At 42.0% G+C, this 19,428-nt stretch overlaps 1 protein-coding gene across 2 annotated transcripts; it reads right to left on the reverse strand.

Annotated features, from left to right (window-relative positions):
• Positions 1 to 4,003: 4,003 nt before the first annotated feature.
• mat2aa (methionine adenosyltransferase 2Aa) lies at positions 4,004 to 18,574 on the reverse strand (the record flags this gene model as incomplete). Of its 2 annotated transcripts, XM_083793457.1 has the most annotated exons (9): positions 18,265 to 18,574; positions 15,825 to 15,902; positions 14,387 to 14,509; positions 14,148 to 14,260; positions 12,824 to 12,967; positions 11,574 to 11,792; positions 8,991 to 9,173; positions 8,744 to 8,877; positions 4,004 to 8,457 (listed from the first exon to the last, which is right to left on the reverse strand). In XM_083793457.1, the coding sequence occupies exons 1-9, from the start codon at positions 18,353 to 18,355 to the stop codon at positions 8,355 to 8,357; spliced, it is 1,188 nt and encodes a 395-aa protein (XP_083649583.1). In that variant the 5' UTR covers positions 18,356 to 18,574. The 2 variants fall into 2 exon arrangements, with proteins under 2 accessions (XP_083649583.1, XP_083649584.1); XM_083793458.1 differs by lacking the exon at positions 4,004 to 8,457 and having other exon boundaries at positions 8,740 to 8,877.
• Between the last annotated feature and the right edge of the window lie 854 nt (positions 18,575 to 19,428).

The raw sequence follows: 19,428 nt of genomic DNA on the forward strand, positions 1-19,428 counted from the left end.
ATGAGTCACATGATAAGCAGCAGAGATTGTTGATCAGCTATATCCAGGAAGGACTGAAGGCTACACTGACACTGGACAAAGTCAGTGAAGTACACGCACATCTGCCAGGAAGATATACCTAGTTTGTGTATTCCATAGTCATCTTGTATTCCGCAAAAGAAAAGGCAAGATACAAATGTGCATTTTAAACATTCACGCCTTTATATGGACATTGCGGTTAAGACATTAGCAGTACTTGTATGTACTTTGCATCAATCTGAGAAGCCCATCGTCAAATATTCGGGAAAACAGTGGCCCCTGACGCGAGGCAACAGTCCGTCTTGAGAGACTAACTTTTCATTTACATAAACCTTTATATACACACATTTGGGTTTATTAAACTCCAAATCTTTTTCTGCCTCACTGAATGATATACAGACACCGATACCAATATGGCTTAGTTCAGAATCATCGTCTGACTGACCTGCAAACCCAAAAAATCAAATTTTCCTCATTCTTAAGTTATAATATATCATATGACGGTGTCGTGTGCTAAAATAGCCGATCTACAAGCTCACAACACTTAAACCTTTTTTTTTGGTTTTAGGTTTACAACCCTCTGGTTTTTTTCCCCACAAAATGTCAAACAGTACACTCTGTCCTTCTCTGTGCTTCACCAGGCACAGCCCACCACACAATGCACCTACTGTATACTTCTTTTCCAAACTTTGGAGGGCTTGCTTCCCAAAGAAGAAACTGTGGTGAGTCAAAACAATCATGCGTGCGTATGCATAAATGCAAACACAAAATGTGGTTGTGTCCATCCATCTCGCCCTACTGTACAGTATATCTTCTGCTCTTTCAGAAAGCTATGCTCGATGCGATGGAGCAGTTTTGCACCATTTTGCCCGTCTCCTCCCAGGACCAGTGTAAGGCCCTAATTGCTCAGTTTGGTAAGATACTGGTGGAGAGACTTCTGAGCTATGCCACCCCGCAGGCCATTTGTGAACTTATCCAAATATGTTGGGACCAGAAGGTGCCTTCTTCCATTGGTGAGTCAGCATGACTGCTTATCTAATTTTCTTATATTTTTCACTCTTTTGAATCAATAATTAACAGACACCGCAATCATGAATAGAAGTATGCAGAGACAATATAAAACAAGATGGCCTCTCTTCTGTATGGTCTCTCTCTCTCTCTCTCTCTATCAGAGAGACCTTTTCAGGACCCCTGCATTCTGAGAGGTCACATGTGCAAAGATTTCAAGACAGCCCTTAAATGTGGGGTAAGTAAACCACTTAAGCCCAATTTTCAAAAAATTCCATCAAAAAAAGCTGATCTACAGTAATTGTTATTTTCAAAACAATTTCAAATGCCTTGTATGCCCACAACAGTGACGTCAGGGTTAAACTGATTCATTGAATGTCTTAAATGTGAATATACTGCAGGTTGATTACTGTAGCTACTGAGATTTTGCTTATAACTGTCTTGTGTGCAGACCGTGTCCTTCTGCCAGAAAGTTGCCTGGAAGGCTGTCCCAAGTGATGTCCTCTGAAGCTACGGTACTACGGGCATAATCACCATGACAAGATTGTGACAAAGGTTGGGAATATATATCAACCGGTCTTTGCCACCACAGATGACCCAGGTCTTTCAACATCTAGCTGCAAATATTACTCAAGCTGGTCATTGCCAATGACTTTATCTGCACTTCATTCATGGTTGTGTTAGCACAGATTTGATATCACATTCCACCATTCCATCTATTGTGATTTTGAATACATGGATTCAAAAGAAACTTGACTTTCCTTGTAAAAACAAAATATAATAGGCAAGCCGGTATTCTGACACCTGGATTCAAACCATGCACAAAAAACGTACAAGCTCCACTTTAATGGCAAGATACATTTCTTATTCCATTCTTATACAAATACTGTAATGTGTAACTTCAACTAAGCATACTTTTGATTATACTGTATGATCCAAGTGGTATTTTGTAATATTTCCATTGCATACCAATAATAAACAGATAAACCGATTTCATCAGCTTTGAGGTAACCCCATGTGCTGTTATTCTGTTTCGTCAGTCACACAACCACCAAGAGTCACTCTCATTTCCCCATCAACATCTCATAACTGGTTATGAGGGGTCAGATGGTGACAAGAAATGCATAATATATGCCCTGCACACACTGAAAATATTAAATCTGCAAGCTTGTAGATGGGCTATATTTGGCAAGCGATACCATTGTATGGTGAAGTATAAGTCAGCCATAATGCACCTCAAGAATAGAGAAAACACCTGCCTCTGTGAAGTGTTGGGGCACAGTGGTGACACCAATGCTGTGAAATTACCTCCTGTGGTAGGCTATATGTCATGTGGGGCTGAAGACAGTTTCAACATTACAGGCAATGTGTAAGCTCAGGAAACGCAGCCCATGCAGTCTTTTTCCCGTGGCCAACAAAGCTTGACACAGTACGTGTCACAAGTCACAACACGTAGTGCGTGTGCTTTCTCAGGCCCTAGACCTGCTGTCATGGGCTGCTAAGTATCGGAAATTGCCTGTGGTGCTGACTTTATGCTAATGTCTATGGTGTGACTATCTGGTACTGACTCTGGTAAATGGTGCATTTATTTAGAGCCTTTATCCAAGGCGCTTTACAGAGATTGTGGGTTCACCCACCCATACATTCATGTACACCGTTGGCGCAGGAAACCATGACCAGAACCTGGTCATCGGGAGCAATTATGGCTGTATGGGCAGTGTTTCCTGACATTACACATGCCCTGTTGAAACCGTCTTCAGCCATACCAGACATACCAGAGGAGGTAATGCCATGGCCACAATTGAGGTTTAATATCTTACTCTCTGACAACCAATACATGCACAGAAATAGATACGGCAAGGACAACTTAAAAAAGTAATTTGCAAAGAGGCAAAATGTACAATCAACCCCTCCGACCAAGGCTGCCCTCGAAAAGCATACTACCTTCACCGTGCAAATGGGGATGGTCAAAGACATCTGAGTGGGACTATGAACGCTTCTGCACATGCCTACCAGATTGCCGAAGTCCTTAAGGCTATATGGACCAGAGCTATAGGATGGGTAAATGCAGAGGACAAATTTCACCTATGTGCATATATACTATACGTATATACAGTAGTACATATGTGACAAAAGAAACACCCCAAAAGGAGTGGGGACTATTCTAATCTAGGCAGGCCGAAGCTTAGAAGGAAGCTTCTAATAGAAATTAAAACGTTCAGGGCCGTGCAGAGAACACTTGAGGGGGGGCAGGGGCCCAAACCCAAGAAAAGGGCACGTGTGCACGGCCCGCGCATAGCGCCCGCCGATTTTCGGGGGTGGTCTTTTTGTGGGGTCCGTCGCTCGCGCCATTTCACACCAGAAATGTAGTGGACCTCCGACCTACATTGGAGTCTTCTATGCTAATTATAAGACATCTTGCACAAGTTATTGTGCAAGATGTTCCACAATAACTTGGCCCATGTCTTTGGACAGTAAAATAAGCAATACGTTCTCATTACAATGTCAACATTAAAATATATAATATTGCTAAGAGTATTATTATTATTATAAAAAAAAATGTCTGATGTCTGCAATATCATATTATATCCATCACTCATTAGAGGTCAACAGTTGTTGCTGGTGGCCATTTTGAAAATTTACTGTCATTGCTGCCATGTTGAAAATTCATGATTATGCATTACCAAAAGATTTCCAAATCTTCTGGTAATGCCTTTGGCTATAAGTGGTACATCATGTTTTAATTACAAACGGAACGATTCCTTTATATGTTGGAACTATAAGCTCAAGCTTCAGGCGATCCCGACGACCTTTGCTGCATGTCTCTCCCCAGCTCTACTGTAGAGACTGCTAGGAATTGTATGCAATAAAATGCACTCTTTGAAGGATAGCAAAGATATCTTGGTGGACGCCATACAGAATGTGAGATGCCACAGAGATGAGATTTGAAAGAGGGACAATATGCAACCTTGGGTGTATAATGTTTATTCAAATACTGACCAGGCAGGGCAGCAATTCAAGTTAAAAACATGTTGAGATGTGTACATGGTGCTCAGAAGTAACACAGCTATTGGAGACATTACAACAGGTGCAGAAGTGTGGAAATCGTCACTGTCGGGTAGAAAACAGTTATGTCCAAATCTTCTCCGAAAATGGAAAAAAGAACATGTGTTCCAATGTTAATAGTCGTCATTATGTTCAATATTTATACAACCCAAAATCAGACTGAACAGCTTTCTTTTCTTTTTTTAAATGGCAAAACAATCACAACACATCGCATTGTGAGCTTATATAGATTGCCATAGATGTTTGCTACTCGTGTGATACTGTTGTTTGTAGTAAGACAAAGTGGGGCATGAATTCACAAAAAAACAACCAAAAAGTTGAACTATGGAGATACAAGGTTTCAGCCCGAGAGCAACGAAATGGGAATGTGAAGGCAAGGGACAGGGCAGCACATTGGAAAAGGCACTTTTACTTCACTATCCTGACAGAAAAGCACTTCCAAAAATGGAAGAAAACAAAACCATCTTCTCCTCAAAAGGTCCACATGAGAGCATGTAAACAGGCTGGTTTCTCTGTACAACACCAGACAAACTTTGCTTTCATGTGTGAGCAAGTGGGAGGATTCAAATATTGAGTGGTGGTGGTGGGCGGTTAGGGTTGAAAGGGGGCGGGGGTGCACACACTTTGGGAAGTCTAGTCATCAGATCAGATTGTCATTACATTTTTAGTCTGGGGGCATGCTTTCAGCTCCACCTTGTGGCAGTGACCTGAAGTTTCTGTACAACACTCCAGGAACCACAAGGTGATGCCAAGCATAGACATATATATAAAAGCTAGATCATAGATATTTAAAAAAAAAGTAGATGCCTCATTGGCCGCTGCAGTTCGTTGGAGCAATGCGTGTTGAAGGAGGGTCGGAATAATTTACGCGTCACGCTGCCACTCAAGTGATTACTGGCCAATATGCGCTCTGTGACGCACGCTCATGCTTCCGCGGTGCTTCGCAAGGAATCTCAGGAAAGTTTTGCCCTCCCTTGAGCACATACACTCCAGAGCCGGAATGGACGTCTACGTTTATATGTCAAAGTTCACCCGGCGGCCATCTTGCTGGGGTGCTACAGTACGTTCTATGGCGGCTCAAACAAAAATACTCTGACTCGTTCAAATCTTGACGGATTTACAAACTGGTTGGTTTATTACAAATATTATCAATGGTTTTTTTATATGAACGTCATATATACGTCTGACGTTTATAACAAACCAAACCGTGAAAATTTAGCAAGTTATGGTTATTTTAAAAGTACATGCCCATATAGCCACAATGTTATGAGTGAGCGAGCTGCACCTAAGTAAGATGGCCTCCACCTAGCGACGTCGCACTCCATTGGCCAGCAGAGCAGGTGCATGAGCCATCTAGCCTTTCTTATATATCTTTGATGCCAAGGGGCAAATCAGAAAATCACAAGAAAAGGTTTCTCAGTAGACATTTTAATGGGAGTCAGAGGCAACGAGGGGTTCAGCTGTCTACTTGTCCCCCACATCTTTGCTTCCTCGAGTCAGTCCGGCAGAGACTGCAAAACGCTACATCGATCGGTGCCAAATCTATATAGTTATAATAGCTATAATCTAATAGCTTTCACATTATGTGAATTCATCTCAGATCCACCATTCCTCCACATTCGGAGCAAGACTGACATCACCGATATGTCAGAGATTCAGATTCCTGGGAAAGCCATGCTGTGTTTTGTTCTCACCCGTAACACTGAGTTACAGAACTATAAAAGGTGCGTTCAGACTTGAATATGTATATTCTCCGCGGTTCGTCCCGTATGTGTTGTGCCAGGTCGTGCCGCTCCTGTTCGCACAACTGTCTTTGTGTTGACTTTGTATGTAATCGCGCCGCTCTAACCATCCAAGTCTGAATGCAGCTTAAGGGTCCGTTTGGTCCCCCCTCAAGGAACGCTGAGGGTCCCTGGACTGCACTTTGAGAACCACTGAAATAGACCCAGTTGGACCACTTCTCCACCTATTATGTATTCCACATGAATGGGCAAATGATCCCACCTTGACGTGACGTCATGTTTTTAGAAGGCATACAGGGAAAACAATGTGCTATAACTAAAATTATTTGATGTGAATGTTTGAAATACTGAATTCACACATTTCCATGGCAACCTAATTCCATACATCCATGTGTTCACCCCCGACTCTCATTAATTCTTATCCAGCTCAACCACAAGGTGTATAAACTTACAGTACAATAAATGACTAAACTTGCCGGTCTACAATTTTGTCCCAATGACAATGAATGGAGAATTTACGCAAATCGACATGTTACGTCATGATGATGTACGATGATAAGAGTGCCCCTCACTTCACACGGGCGCGATTGTTTTCAGTACATTTGAAAATGTTGCTCAAAATAAGGACACCCGGTTAATGCGGTTAAGTGAAGGGCCGGGGTACATGGTCAATAGTCAATGATTTTGTCCCAAACTCTTACGCCACGTAGGTCGTAGAGCATTTCAAGGTGTTTCCCAGAACAGTGGAATACATAAATAATCAGATTATGTACAGAAGAACAAAATGTGAAAACTGTACACTCTTCACATTATTTTTTCAAGGTCTTCGTGAGCAGTTTGTGAAAGAGATTAGAAGGGCTTTTTGCCATCAGAGTGAAGGGTGGACAGAACGGAAGTCAAATCGTTCCAACTGACTTTGGCAACTTTACACGGACTATGGCTGCAGACTGTTATTATAGTTGTTATTGGTGAGTCCGAGTCTCTCCCAACTCAACTGGTCAAGGCAGATGGCTGCCAACCTTAGCCTCGCGTGGCCAGACAAAATCTGCAGAGGGCACACATTGTTTTATTTTTTTGCACTGGCAGATTAGTCTGTTTTCCCAGGCCACCTCGAAAGTTCTTCCCTTTAAAAATAACTTTATATTAATATTTTCCTTGATTGATCATGGAACATTTTGTTATTATAAATAAAGTGGTCTTCACTTGAAGAAACTGACTGACTCAGAGGTTCTCAAGATGTCGTTCCTCACCCATTACCAATAGGGTCCCAAAAGGGTGCCAAACTTAAAAAGAAAGAACCTTCATATTGTGTTTTCAAGTGAAATTGTCATAGGGTAAAGGCAGCCCCTGCCTAGGAGCGACTGAGACTGAAGACTGATTTATACTGTTGCTAGCTTGGAAATCAGTTACTTTCAATGGATAACACCTTTGTGCATCCAGGTATAAATTAGGCATGAGTTTCTCTGTTGGTATAACCACCCCTGTCACTGTTCTAGGAGGGGAAGTGCCTTGCCTTTACCTTGGTCAGAAGTGTACGACAAATTAAAGTACATCCGGTACAATCGCGCTGAATCTTAACAAAATAAATAACCAGTAGAAGGTAAGAATGATAGGATTGTGCAACCCAGCAGAAACAAGATCATTAGCAGCTTCCGACTTCTCTGTAACACGTCAGAAAACTTGGTCTGGAGGGATAGCACAATTTCTAAATGACTTGACGTTATATTTTCCTTGTAAAGGGTTTGCTGAACCACTTAAGGCCTATACACTTTGAGGAATAGTGAAAATCTACAAACTTGTGAGCTTGAATAAAAAGATTTTGCCTATAATCACATCCAAAATAAGGATGCCAGGTTGAAAGCGGTTCAATTAAATGGCTAAATCGTGCTTTCAGACAAATCCAAAATTATATAAATAACAGGCTAGGTTCACATTCCATTAGGAGCGGTGACTTAAAGCAAACTCCAACCATGTTTGTGCAACAAAGGTGAAGATGGGATCAGGGTTGTGGGGACAGAGCTGACATTTCTTTGATGGCAAGGCATCTTTGACATTTCTTTGATAGCAAGGCATCTTTGACACAAGAAAGTCAATGAGTGACACTAGACAGCGGAGTGCATTTAAGACAAGTGTGCAAACCATTAAAAGAAAGCAACAGAATGTCTCTGGTCAGGCATTTGAAAATACCGTTTACCATATAACTCAGTAATGTTAGGAAGTTTAAAGCCTACAAACTACCTTGTATACAACTTTATGTAACTTACTAATTGTGTGCCCTTTAGTTGTTGTATATTCAAAGTACATTTGCGCATGTGTGGAATTCATCCTCTGAATTTACCTGTTGCTTTCTCTTAAAGGATGAGGGCAGTACTGGTGGTGGGGCAAGGGCAGGAGTGTGGACATATCTCTATATGAGAGGCACGGGGGGAGAATACAGACAAACATACAGAGGAACATACTCTCCTACTAGGCATGCCGGTTTCTCTGCAGTACGCCTACAGAGACACCTGGATGTTGGGTTCAGTATTTGAGCTTCTTGGGCATCTCCCAGGGAAAGGCCTCTCGGCCAAAGTGACCGTATGCTGCTGTGCGCTGGTAGATGGGCTTCTTCAGATCCAGTTCCCTAAGACACACAGACGGAATTCACGTAAATGCGAGACGTTACAAGCCGCTTCTAAAAGCATAGGATGGCCTGGCCGAAAAGGTGCTGCAAGTGATATTTGTTGTTAGAATTAGGGGTAATAAATATCTCTATAATCCCATATAAATCATTGCTATTGATTACTGACTACATGCTGGGGACCTATACTAAACATTTCTAACATAAAACGTTGGTGTACTTAACATGTCCTGGTTCACATTCTGGCAAGTACACTATTACAGCAAAAAGAACAACAACGATAGGTTACCTGACAATGACGCCAGGGCGGAGGTCAAAGTTCTTCTTCACAATGTCCAGCAGCTCCCTCTCACTCATCTGTGAGGTCCCGTAGTGGAAGATAGAGATGGAGAGTGGATGGGCAACACCAATGGCATAGGCCACCTAAAAGGAGTTTATTCACACACACAAAAGAAAAAGGATAGAATTAGCCGAGCGAGCACAAGAAGAAAAAGTCAAAGATGAAAACAAGAGGCTTACTCAAAGACCCTCCTCACCTGGACCAGAACGCGCCTACAGAGCCCAGCCTTCACCAGAGACTTGGCCACCCAGCGGGCAGCATAGGCAGCAGAGCGGTCCACCTTCGTGTAGTCCTTGCCAGAGAAAGCTCCTCCCCCATGGGCCCCCCACCCCCCATAGGTATCCACAATGATCTTACGGCCAGTCAGACCAGCATCACCCTGCAAGGAGGGGGGGGGGGGGGGGGGAGCACAAATGATTGCCATGTTTTATACTAATGGCTCGTACACACTGCACGACATTTGCTCCGAGCATGCTGTCGGGGACCATTTTTGGCGCTCGCCGACAAAACCCCCGATCTGACGCAAGTTAGGGCTTTGATCGCCGAGGTTTTGCTTGCCGTGTGTGAAAGGCTCTGCGAGAAGATCCAGCGCCGATAAAAGTGCTCACCGACGCCATTCCCGACCGATTCTGAATATCTAGCAGGCTTGATATTTGGCTCCGTCGCCGACTGGACAGTATGAAATGGGTTGCGAGCGACCGTGTTCCGAGAAGTCCTGCATTACAGCCAATGAGAGCACAGGACAGCTGTGCTCGCTGACACTGTCTGTCGTGTCGACTGTATCAATAGATGATCAGATGATAATATATAACCAGGGTAAATCCCTGTGCTGTGTCGTACATAGGGATGGGTATCGTTAGGATTTTTTCGAGTCCGGTACCGATTCCGGTTCTGCTTATCGATTCCGGTTCTTAACGGTTCCCTATTTCGGTTCCAAAATGATAAAAGAGGTCAAATGTTTAACAAAAAAGCTTAATGTCAGGTAATGTGTATATATATATATATATATATATACATACAGTGTTGGGATTAATAAAGTGACAACTTTTACAATATCTGCATTACCATTATCCAAATTAATTCCTTAATTATATATATATATATTTTAAATACATTTTGGAGAAAAGAATAGCTCATATGCAATGTGAAATGCCACCTAATTCTTAATCCTTTTCCTTGTCTTTATTATGGGCCATCATGTGAAAGCTGTATGCTTTTATTGTGAAGGGTCTCAGTTCTCACAGCCTGCATATTTCCACGTGCTAAAAATAGCTGATCGACAAGCTCACAACGTGTTGCGTCCGCAACGCGTTGTGAGCTTGTCGATCAGCCATTTTCAGCATGCAAGCATAACACGTGTACGACGAAGAATAAAGAATAAATTTGTTGGCCGAACGAGGCGATCATGTTTGGACATCTATGGAGTATGGACAGCTATTTTGGACAGCTATTTTTCGTGGCACATTATGTTGAATCACAACAACGTCATGTTTACTTTAGCTCCTCAATGTTTGGGAGCACGTATGTGTCTACGTGCATATGCGCTCTGCACGCTCCAGTCTTTCTGGAGGGAGCGAAATGTAGCGTCTTCTGCATGCATCTAAGCATTAACATTTCAATGGCCGAGGGTCGTTAGAGTCTATTGTTCCGTGTTGTTGTTATCGCACGTCTAATGGTTAGACGTGTGACAACGCAAAAATAGGAAGCGATTACCACGGTCCATTCTGTTGCTGGCTCTCCGAGTAGCATGATCTGATTATAATCAGCTGTTTTATGTGCGTGCGTGCGTGCAGGGTGTCACCCAGGTACCGATAGAGAGAACCGAAATTGAATTATTGTAATGGGTACCCGGTACTCGAGCATGTTCGGTTCGGTACCGGATTGGTCCCGAGGTTCGGGACCCACCCCTAGTCGTACATGGTAGCTATATTAGCCCAATGTTGCTGTTAAATAGTCTATAAAACCAACTCATTTCACTTAAATAATGTTGATAAAACCGCATCGGAGCAAACTTTTGGACCTCGTGCGGTGTGTGTGTGTGCGGAGAGACAGAGAGTTATTTCATGAAACTCAAGATTTAACGTCCTGTATCGCTGCAGCCCACGTAGGCTACAGCTATCACAAACACCTGTGTAGCCTGGCTATTCCTGTGTGTGGCATGTACGGAGAGAGAGAGAGGCGTCCTGTGTCGGTCTAGTGCTTGTATCACGGGATCCTGTACGTGCGTGAGATGTCAAAATGAATTGGAATAAAAAAACAACTGATGTAGCCTACTGTATATCAGGTCTGGATCGCATCTTGGTGAACTCTTGCCGTGTGTGATGCCTAGTCGCCGGCGACCAATCGTTTAGTGTGAAAGCCACATATAATGAAAGTCGATTTCTTTTTAAAGACTCCTGTAGTGTGAAATACATAACGATCTGATGACTCGCAGACAACTTTAAAACTCCTACAGTGTGTACTGTGTAGGGGCCATAAGCTGAGGATTTGAATATGCGTACAGGCCATTTCACACTGGAATGTACTTCAGGACAAGAACTCAAAACACTGACATACCCGATAGCTTTGGGCAATGGGCAACTTAAATTACCGTGATAAGATCAGATGTTATATGTCTTTGTGTAGCAGAGTGGCCCAAAGCCTCTGCCTGAAGACCACAAGCCTAATATAAGATGATTGGCTTTAATGTCCTTTCCCGCTGTAGGGACAATGAAGAGTGAGAAGAAACCATGGAGCTTCTTGCCCTTATGTAGTCGACATATACTGGCCCAGTTCTAACCTGTGGGCCTCCAATGACAAAACGGCCACTCGGTTGCAGGTGGTAAATGGTGTCATCGTCGAGGTACACACTGGGAACCACAGCCTTCACCACTTGTTCCTTCAGGGACTTGCGCATTTCATCCAGGCATATAAACTCGTCGTGCTGCACGGACACCACGATGGTGTGCACCCGCATTGGCACCATGGCACCACGGTCCTGTTTGTACTGAACGGTCACCTGAGAGACAACAGAGCAAGTGATGTGGGTTTGTGAACTAGAAATACATTTCACGGAATGTAGTGCAGTTGGGGCAGATGGCAAAAAAATGATTTACACAACTATAGAGAAGTGTGATCTTCTGAGCACAGCTCCTGCCAGGCCGGGATGCCTACACAGGGCCTGCAAACTTTGTTCATAGCCACTTGGAATTTAGGCAGCTCCCGGCAGGATCCGCCGGGAGAAACTGTGCGCAGCTGCTGGACATGAGACTAATTCATTAGAGCGACAGAGAGAGAGTGTGCGTGTGTACGTCAATTTAACAAAGGTGCAGACGATCAGAAATCAGCAGAGAGTGATCGACGTTTGCGCTACTCTATGCCAAATTGAAGTGGACTTGGACCCAGACTTTTTATTTCTCCCTGGAAATAAAAACGTCAAACAAAAAGTGGGCTGTTTTAGCACCACCATGAGGACTGAGGAGCTTTGAAAAAGGTTGCGATGGAGGTTCTTCCTTGGCGTGATGGGGATGTGCGTGCAAAGGGCTGTTTTAGCACCACCATGAGGAGATTTGAAAGAATTACACCATGAGGAGATTTGAAAGAATTAGGATGGAGGTTGTGTGCGCGCAAAGTTTCCCAGCAATCGGGAAAACTGTAGAAGCCAGTGGGAATGGAATATGAGAAATGTGACAGATACTGCTTGATCACATGACTACAGAGATAATGTATACCGATTTGAGTGAGGTTTGGACAAAATATGCAGTAGTGAAAAAATAAATGTTTCGTAAACATACGATGGTGGCGCTATAACTGGCTGATTTCAACAATTCGGACGAGATTTTCCTTGGCCTACAGAGAGCGTGGGTGCAAAGTTTCCCCGTCGATGAAAGGATTAATTTATTAACTAAATTTTCAAGCTAACATCAACAAACCAACAATCCAACATAGAACCATAACCTCTAAAAACAAAACATTTTAATGGCTAAATGATCCATGTTTATGTACAATATTTAGCAGAAGCGAGTGTTTAGAGTTCCGAATAAACAATACCTGAGTTTTGGAGTCTGGTCGGAGCCATGGCAGTGTTCCATTACGCCGTAGTTCCGCCATCTTGGCATTCAGCTTATGAGCCAGGACGATGGTAAGGGGCATGCACTCCTCAGTCTCATCAGTGGCATAGCCAAACATCAGACCCTTTCACAGATATGCAATACGACAAGTCACAAACTGTATTCAGACTAATTAAGCCAGACCCTAGATAAAGTACTATAAGAATTGGCATATCATAAGGTTTTTTGTAAATTCCGTGGAAAAAAGCACATCTACAAGCTAAAATATATTCTCATTTACAGTAACATTACTTCAGTGTTCTACCTCCTTTCTCACCAGCTATGTGGCATGCGTGTATTCACTGTATTGTGAATACATTATTTGTGGGAAATACCTATATGCCTCTCTTTTGGAACTGGGAAATATTGTGGAAAAAAGCTAACTTTCTTCAGTGATTTTGCCATCCACAAAGAATGGACACTGTTCTCAAAATGCGTGTACAGGGAGAGAGGGGTGTGTAAATAGCAGCTGCGTGAATGAGACAAAAGGGGCTCCCACTCAACGTTGCCATGACATTTTTATCATAAACATTTAGTGCTTGCGTTCTAGTTATCATTTGTCACCCATCACCCTCACATGCCCTCTAAAAAAAAAAGCTCTTTGGATCTTGGCGATTTACAAATCATTCACAGAAGAGTTGTTTTCATCCCTGATTATATGTACAGTACATGGGTTGGGGTGTTGTGAGCATGCAGACAGTGTGTGTGTTTTTCGGAGAGCAACTGTGCAAGATACACAGCCCAATGGGCTAATGAGCCATAGGAAGGACCGTGAAGGCTGATTCATACTTTGTACGACGGTGTTACTCCCCGGAGCAACACTACAGATCTGCTATTTTCAGCTTAATTTAAATTAAGGATAAGGTATTAGTTGTGACTATCCTTTTTGTGTCATGGAGAATATTATTGTTGCATCGTCTGCAGTCTGGTAACCAACCAACCTTTCTTCTTAATTGGGATCTAATTCCTGTTCTTTTATGGCAGCAGGACTGGTAACCTTGGGATTTGAGTCACTTAAAAACAATTCAATGTGAATGTATATGCTTTTCTGTCATCAATGCCAAAGTTAGGATTTTCCTGGTTCTTTGTCTGTGGAATTACTTAGACAGCTGAATTTAAGGATGGGTAGAGAGAGAGCATAAGGAAATGTTGACTATAATAGGCTGGCCTCTTATGGTCCAGCAAAAAATAAATAAAACTAATTTTCCCTTTTCTTACTCCGTCACAAAAACGTGCAAATAAGTCCCAACTAAGGCCCCTCAAACCTGGTCACCAGCCCCCACGTCCTCCTCCTTGCGATCCAGGTGGACGCCCTGAGCAATATCAGGGGACTGCTGCTCTAAAGCCACCAGCACATTACAGGTCTTATAATCAAAGCCTGTAGGATGAGAGATCAATTTTCAGCTAAATGTTTCCCCACTGTCAATTGCATGAATGTGCTTTTGCCATTGCATTCGCCACATTGCCAAGCAGCCAAGAACCCATAATAATAATAATATAGTACCTTTGGAAGAGTCATCGTAGCCAATGTGCTTGATCGTCTCCCTAACGACCTTCTGGTAGTCAACGTTAGCCCGGGAGGTGACCTCTCCTGCCAGCAGGATCATCCCCGTCTTAGCTACAGTCTCTGAGGAGAGGAAGGTGACTATTAGGAAAATGTGTGTGTGTGTGTGTGTGTATAAAGTATAAACACACTGTAAAGAAATATATATATATTTTTTTATAAGTAGAAAGGTGGAGTGGAGATTGAACTTTACGTATTGTAGGTTGAAACGACTGATACATCTTTAAATTGTTGATAAGAGTGCTAAAAACAAATGTGGGATAAGAATCTTTATTGTGCAAATGAATTTGATCTGCAAGGTACATTGCACGTCCCTTCCCGGCCCCCCCAAATCCTTGAACTCAGGGTTTCGGTACAGGAATGTGATTGGAGGGTTTCCAGGTTTTGGATACAGAATGTTCATTCATTCAATAAAAGCTGGAACAATTTGGTAAAGACTGCTACAGTAAGCTGCAACCTACACGATTTAAACAGCCTATCCCTGCTTAATCCATTAGGTGCAGGTGCTTTAGTAGGTTTAATTCTAGCTAGATTGGCTCCTACATATGCCTCTGACAGTACAATTAGTATAAGTGATCAGTGGTGTTAGTGAATATATCAAAGCTTTCATTATCATTAAAGCACTCATTAAATTATTCACATTAGCAAAATACAGTGGGGAAACGGTACAGTTCCCCCCCCCCCTCCTCCTACACAATACCCATCATAACATTGAATCAATTTCAGGCTTCCCCAGCATTAGCGGAACAAAACTGACTCTTTAACTGTTGTGAAACCACATCCCATTCCTGTTCTTTCTAAAGGGCCTTGCAAACGGGGAGAGATAAAAGGCGCCTATAGTTCATTCGACTCACCACTCACCTGGATTCGGATTAGCTTTTTCTTTACGCTTGCGTTGTCGCGGCTGTGTTCATCGCTGCCCATTTGAAAGGTCCTTAAGTTTAGCTGCATAATACGTGTTCCACGCTATTTAATCCATGTTTCGGTGCTGCTTAATGTGTCTTATTTCATCCCCTTTAGGCTAAATTAATCTACAGTCACATTTCTGCAAAAGCTGCCGTTATATAATTACGGTACACTAAATATGTTTAATGTATTTTTTTTCATGGTGAACGATGTTGATCAAAAACTGCGAGCATAAGCCCTATATTTGAAGTGTGGTTATTTATGAAAGTTGATAAATAAGGACAGCTACAGTGCTACACAGCTGTAGCCACAATGCAATATGAATTTATTTAAAATACAGTCACAAACCAACATTTCAACAGGATAATCTTTTCAGGGTTTGTTTGTTTTTTTACAGGAGAAAAGAACAAAAAATACCATTGTACTTCATGTGGTTAAAAAGTAATCTCTGCTTATAAATCCACATCCTTACCACATGCCACTTTGGCATCCGGGTCCTGTTTGAGGTGCGCATCAAGCACAGCATCACTTATTTGGTCACAAATCTTATCTGTGAAGGAAAGGAAAAGAAGGTTCAATACACTTCTTGGCTTTATCGATTAAAGACCAAGATTGTTTGGAGGCCAAGCTTGTTTGGCCAAATTTGGTTTTTACTAAAGCACATCACAGGTTCAGGGAGAGCAACAAGCGCTAACATGGACCACCTGAATGGTCTTCTCATACATTACCGCACACTGTGGCATGCAACCTTTTTACAACAATCCGTTGCACTCATTCTGTTTTTTCAAAGTGACTGTCGCGACTGGACTGTCGCCGTTATCGATTTAACATTAATTTGTTCTACAAGCACATCAAAATTAAAAGAAAACATTTTTAAATGACAATTTACGACAAATAAGGTCATATATCTGATTTATATTGTGAGTCATGTCTCCTGCTCTGTATTGTTGTAGTTATGTCAAGCTCTTTACCTTTGTGTCTGTGTGTTTTTTGTTTTCTGGGATTCATATTTGATTTCTGTTCATTCATTCATTATTTGGTGGAAAGACATTTAAAAAATAAATAAAAACAAAGTTCAAAAAGTAGAACATGACCCGTGTCTTGCAAGTGCCTGGCATACGCATGTGAATATAACAACCTTGTAGTTGAAAGGCAGCCCCCCCCTGATGTACCTAGAATTAGGAATCTTGTGGTAAGCCTATAATCTTCTCCATTGGAAATAAATACCCCTACACTAGATGATGAGCAATACTAAAAGCCTCATTGTACTACCATCAGATTGCAACATTTTTTTTATATACGTTTGGCCTACCAGATCATTTATTTCTAACATAGGCAGAAGTTTCAGAAGGTTCTTCTTGGTCTAACTACAGTATATGAGAAGGCTCTAACGTTGTCATTAAGTCTAGTTCAGTGAGTTCAGTGAGCAAAGTGCACGTTCTAACTACTCTTTTTTTTTACACTGTTATCTATTGTCCAGCACCAGCAAGGAGACTGATTGTGCGCAACCTACCTATCATTATCTTTTGCATATTTTCCATTTAACAGCCATGTTAGAGAGCATGTTAATAAGAACTTTGAGACTGGTTTATTGCTTCAGACTGTCACTACACCGTCCTGCAGCCAAGCCTAAATTTAAACAATTAATTATTGAAAGGCTACATATTTCAGTCATTTCACAAAACTATTGTTAAACTATCTACGCCTACGGTATATTAAGGAATGCAACACAGAATTATCAAACTTCATGACCTTTTCCATGGACCATGACCACTATACAGGAATGTTTTGCTTGCTGTTGCAAGTTTGGTAACAAATCCCTGGTCAATGTATAGCTGTAAGTTTCCAGATAATACCGTTATACAGATTACTGTGACAAATACAACAGTGATGTGGTTGCAGGCAGCAGTGATAAGGATCAGCAGAGCATTTCATTGTCTTCCAGACAGTGGACGGGAAAGCTACTGATACACAACACAAATAATAATTAAAATTCCATTACACTTCAAATATCCGTCTATACAGCATACTCATGTTGAAATACATGTTTAATTTCTAATAAAAAAATAAAATGTTTAATAACTTTCTAAGAGGCGACCTGTTAGTCTTACTTTGTTTTATTTTCTCGCCTCTTAAATGAATTGTCATGTGTCAATAACGGTGGCCTCCTGCAAGCTTCCGTTACACCACCAAATTATGCGGTCATTTAATATACACCAGTATATATAAGAATGCAACTAAATTAATTGACATTGCCATAACAACAACAGTGGTGCGTCGTCGTACGACGGTGCCGCGCGCCGAAAGTAGCAGATTTACAAGCTCACAGCACGTTACGCCCGCGACCCGTTGTGGGCTTGTAGGTTAGCTGTTTTCGGCGCTGTTTACGGCGCTCCATAGCATTCTATTATACTGTAAATTGACAGTCAAGCGCCACGCGTGGCCGAGTCTGAAGGAACGTGGTGCTGCTGTTAGTTAGCCTCAATGAAGACCTTTGAATGCAAATAGCATGATTTGCACGAATCAATTATCACTGGGTACTATTGCGAGTCACTGCCCTGTAGACATATAACTGCTAAAGAATGTCGATAGCCGTTTTGTAATGTTTACAATACAATTAGATAACTGTCTTTGTCTATAGTATGTATTACACATCTTTGTGCAGAGACTGGTGTAACCACTTGTAACCCAATTTTTGGGTTTGTAGGATAACATTTCCATACAAAAAATATATATATATAAAAAGCTGTTAAAACCTGTACAAGCTTGTGTAATGATATTGTGAAGGCATGATGCACTGCAGCAGCAGAGCACAGGCTATTATAAACAACATGATGCCACATGACCTTGCTGCTGAGAAAAGACCAACATAGCCGCTATATCATGTTCGTTCTCTCCTCACTCCAACTCACCTGGATGTCCCTCTCCGACGGACTCAGACGTGAAGAGAAAACAGCCTTCATCAATAAGAGAGTTATGGAAACCGTTCAGCAGGCCGTTCATTTTTATTATAAGAGCTTTGAAAACACTCGAGATAGCAAACTAGCCTTTTAGATAATACCGGGTCTACTAGGTCTAGGTGGTTCTTTCCGATATATATTTGGCGAGTTATCAAAACCGGTGTATTTGTCTCGTACTGATAATAAAGAAATACCACGATAGAATGCGGTTTTATAAGAGGGTTGAAGAAGGTTGGCCAGCTTAAATATTAAGAGACACTACAAGAACCTGTTTTGGCGAGTGGTCCCAAATCCGTGTCTTTATCGATTTAGCCAATGAATGAAGACCACGTGGTACAAAGGGGAGGGCTCTCGGTCAAGTTTAGTGATTCTCAACCTGTGGTACGCGTACCACCGGTAGACGGTGGTCAGAGGTCCCACCCCCCCCAAAAAAGGGGGACTGAACACTGAATTATAAAATAATATAATTTAAACATGTTATAGGCTACTAATACTATCGAAATACTAATATGAATTATTTATAACTTACCAATATATCATGGAAATGGGAATTATATATTTTATAGTGGAAGACAAGAGGAAAACATTTGGACCTGCAGCACTGCACGTGGATGTCTCGGAATCGGATGGACCACAAGCGCCAGTGAAATGACACCCAGGCCGTGGGTGTTGTGGTCCCAGCACCCGGTGTTCAAATGGAAAGAACCCACGGTTACCCACCAGTTAATATGACGCGGAGATTCAACATATCTGGAGTGGGGGGGGGGGGGGGGGGGGGGGCGGAGGAGTAGCCTACAGACAGTGGAGTGTAATGAAAGAAACAATTTCAAGCGGCCCATAATCTTAACCAAACGTAGGCCTACACAGCGACTTATTGAAAAGAGTTGCTTTTATAATAACAGCTGTAGCCTGTAACCAATTAGGCCTGAAGGAATTGCATGTGGTCCCTGATAAGAAACATCTGATTATGATTCTGTCTTATTTAAATTTTACTAACTGAAGGCTAACAAACAAAAGATCACTTAAAAATTACCAGGAGACTTTAATTTGGCTGAGACTGAGTGTGTCTGACTGATGGTGCAGTGGGCTGATGATTTTTTTTTAGTTTAGTTTAGT

The sequence above is a fragment of the Protomyctophum parallelum genome (genome assembly GCF_964188405.1).
Source record: "Protomyctophum parallelum genome assembly, chromosome: 21".
Classification (NCBI taxonomy): domain Eukaryota; kingdom Metazoa; phylum Chordata; class Actinopteri; order Myctophiformes; family Myctophidae; genus Protomyctophum; species Protomyctophum parallelum.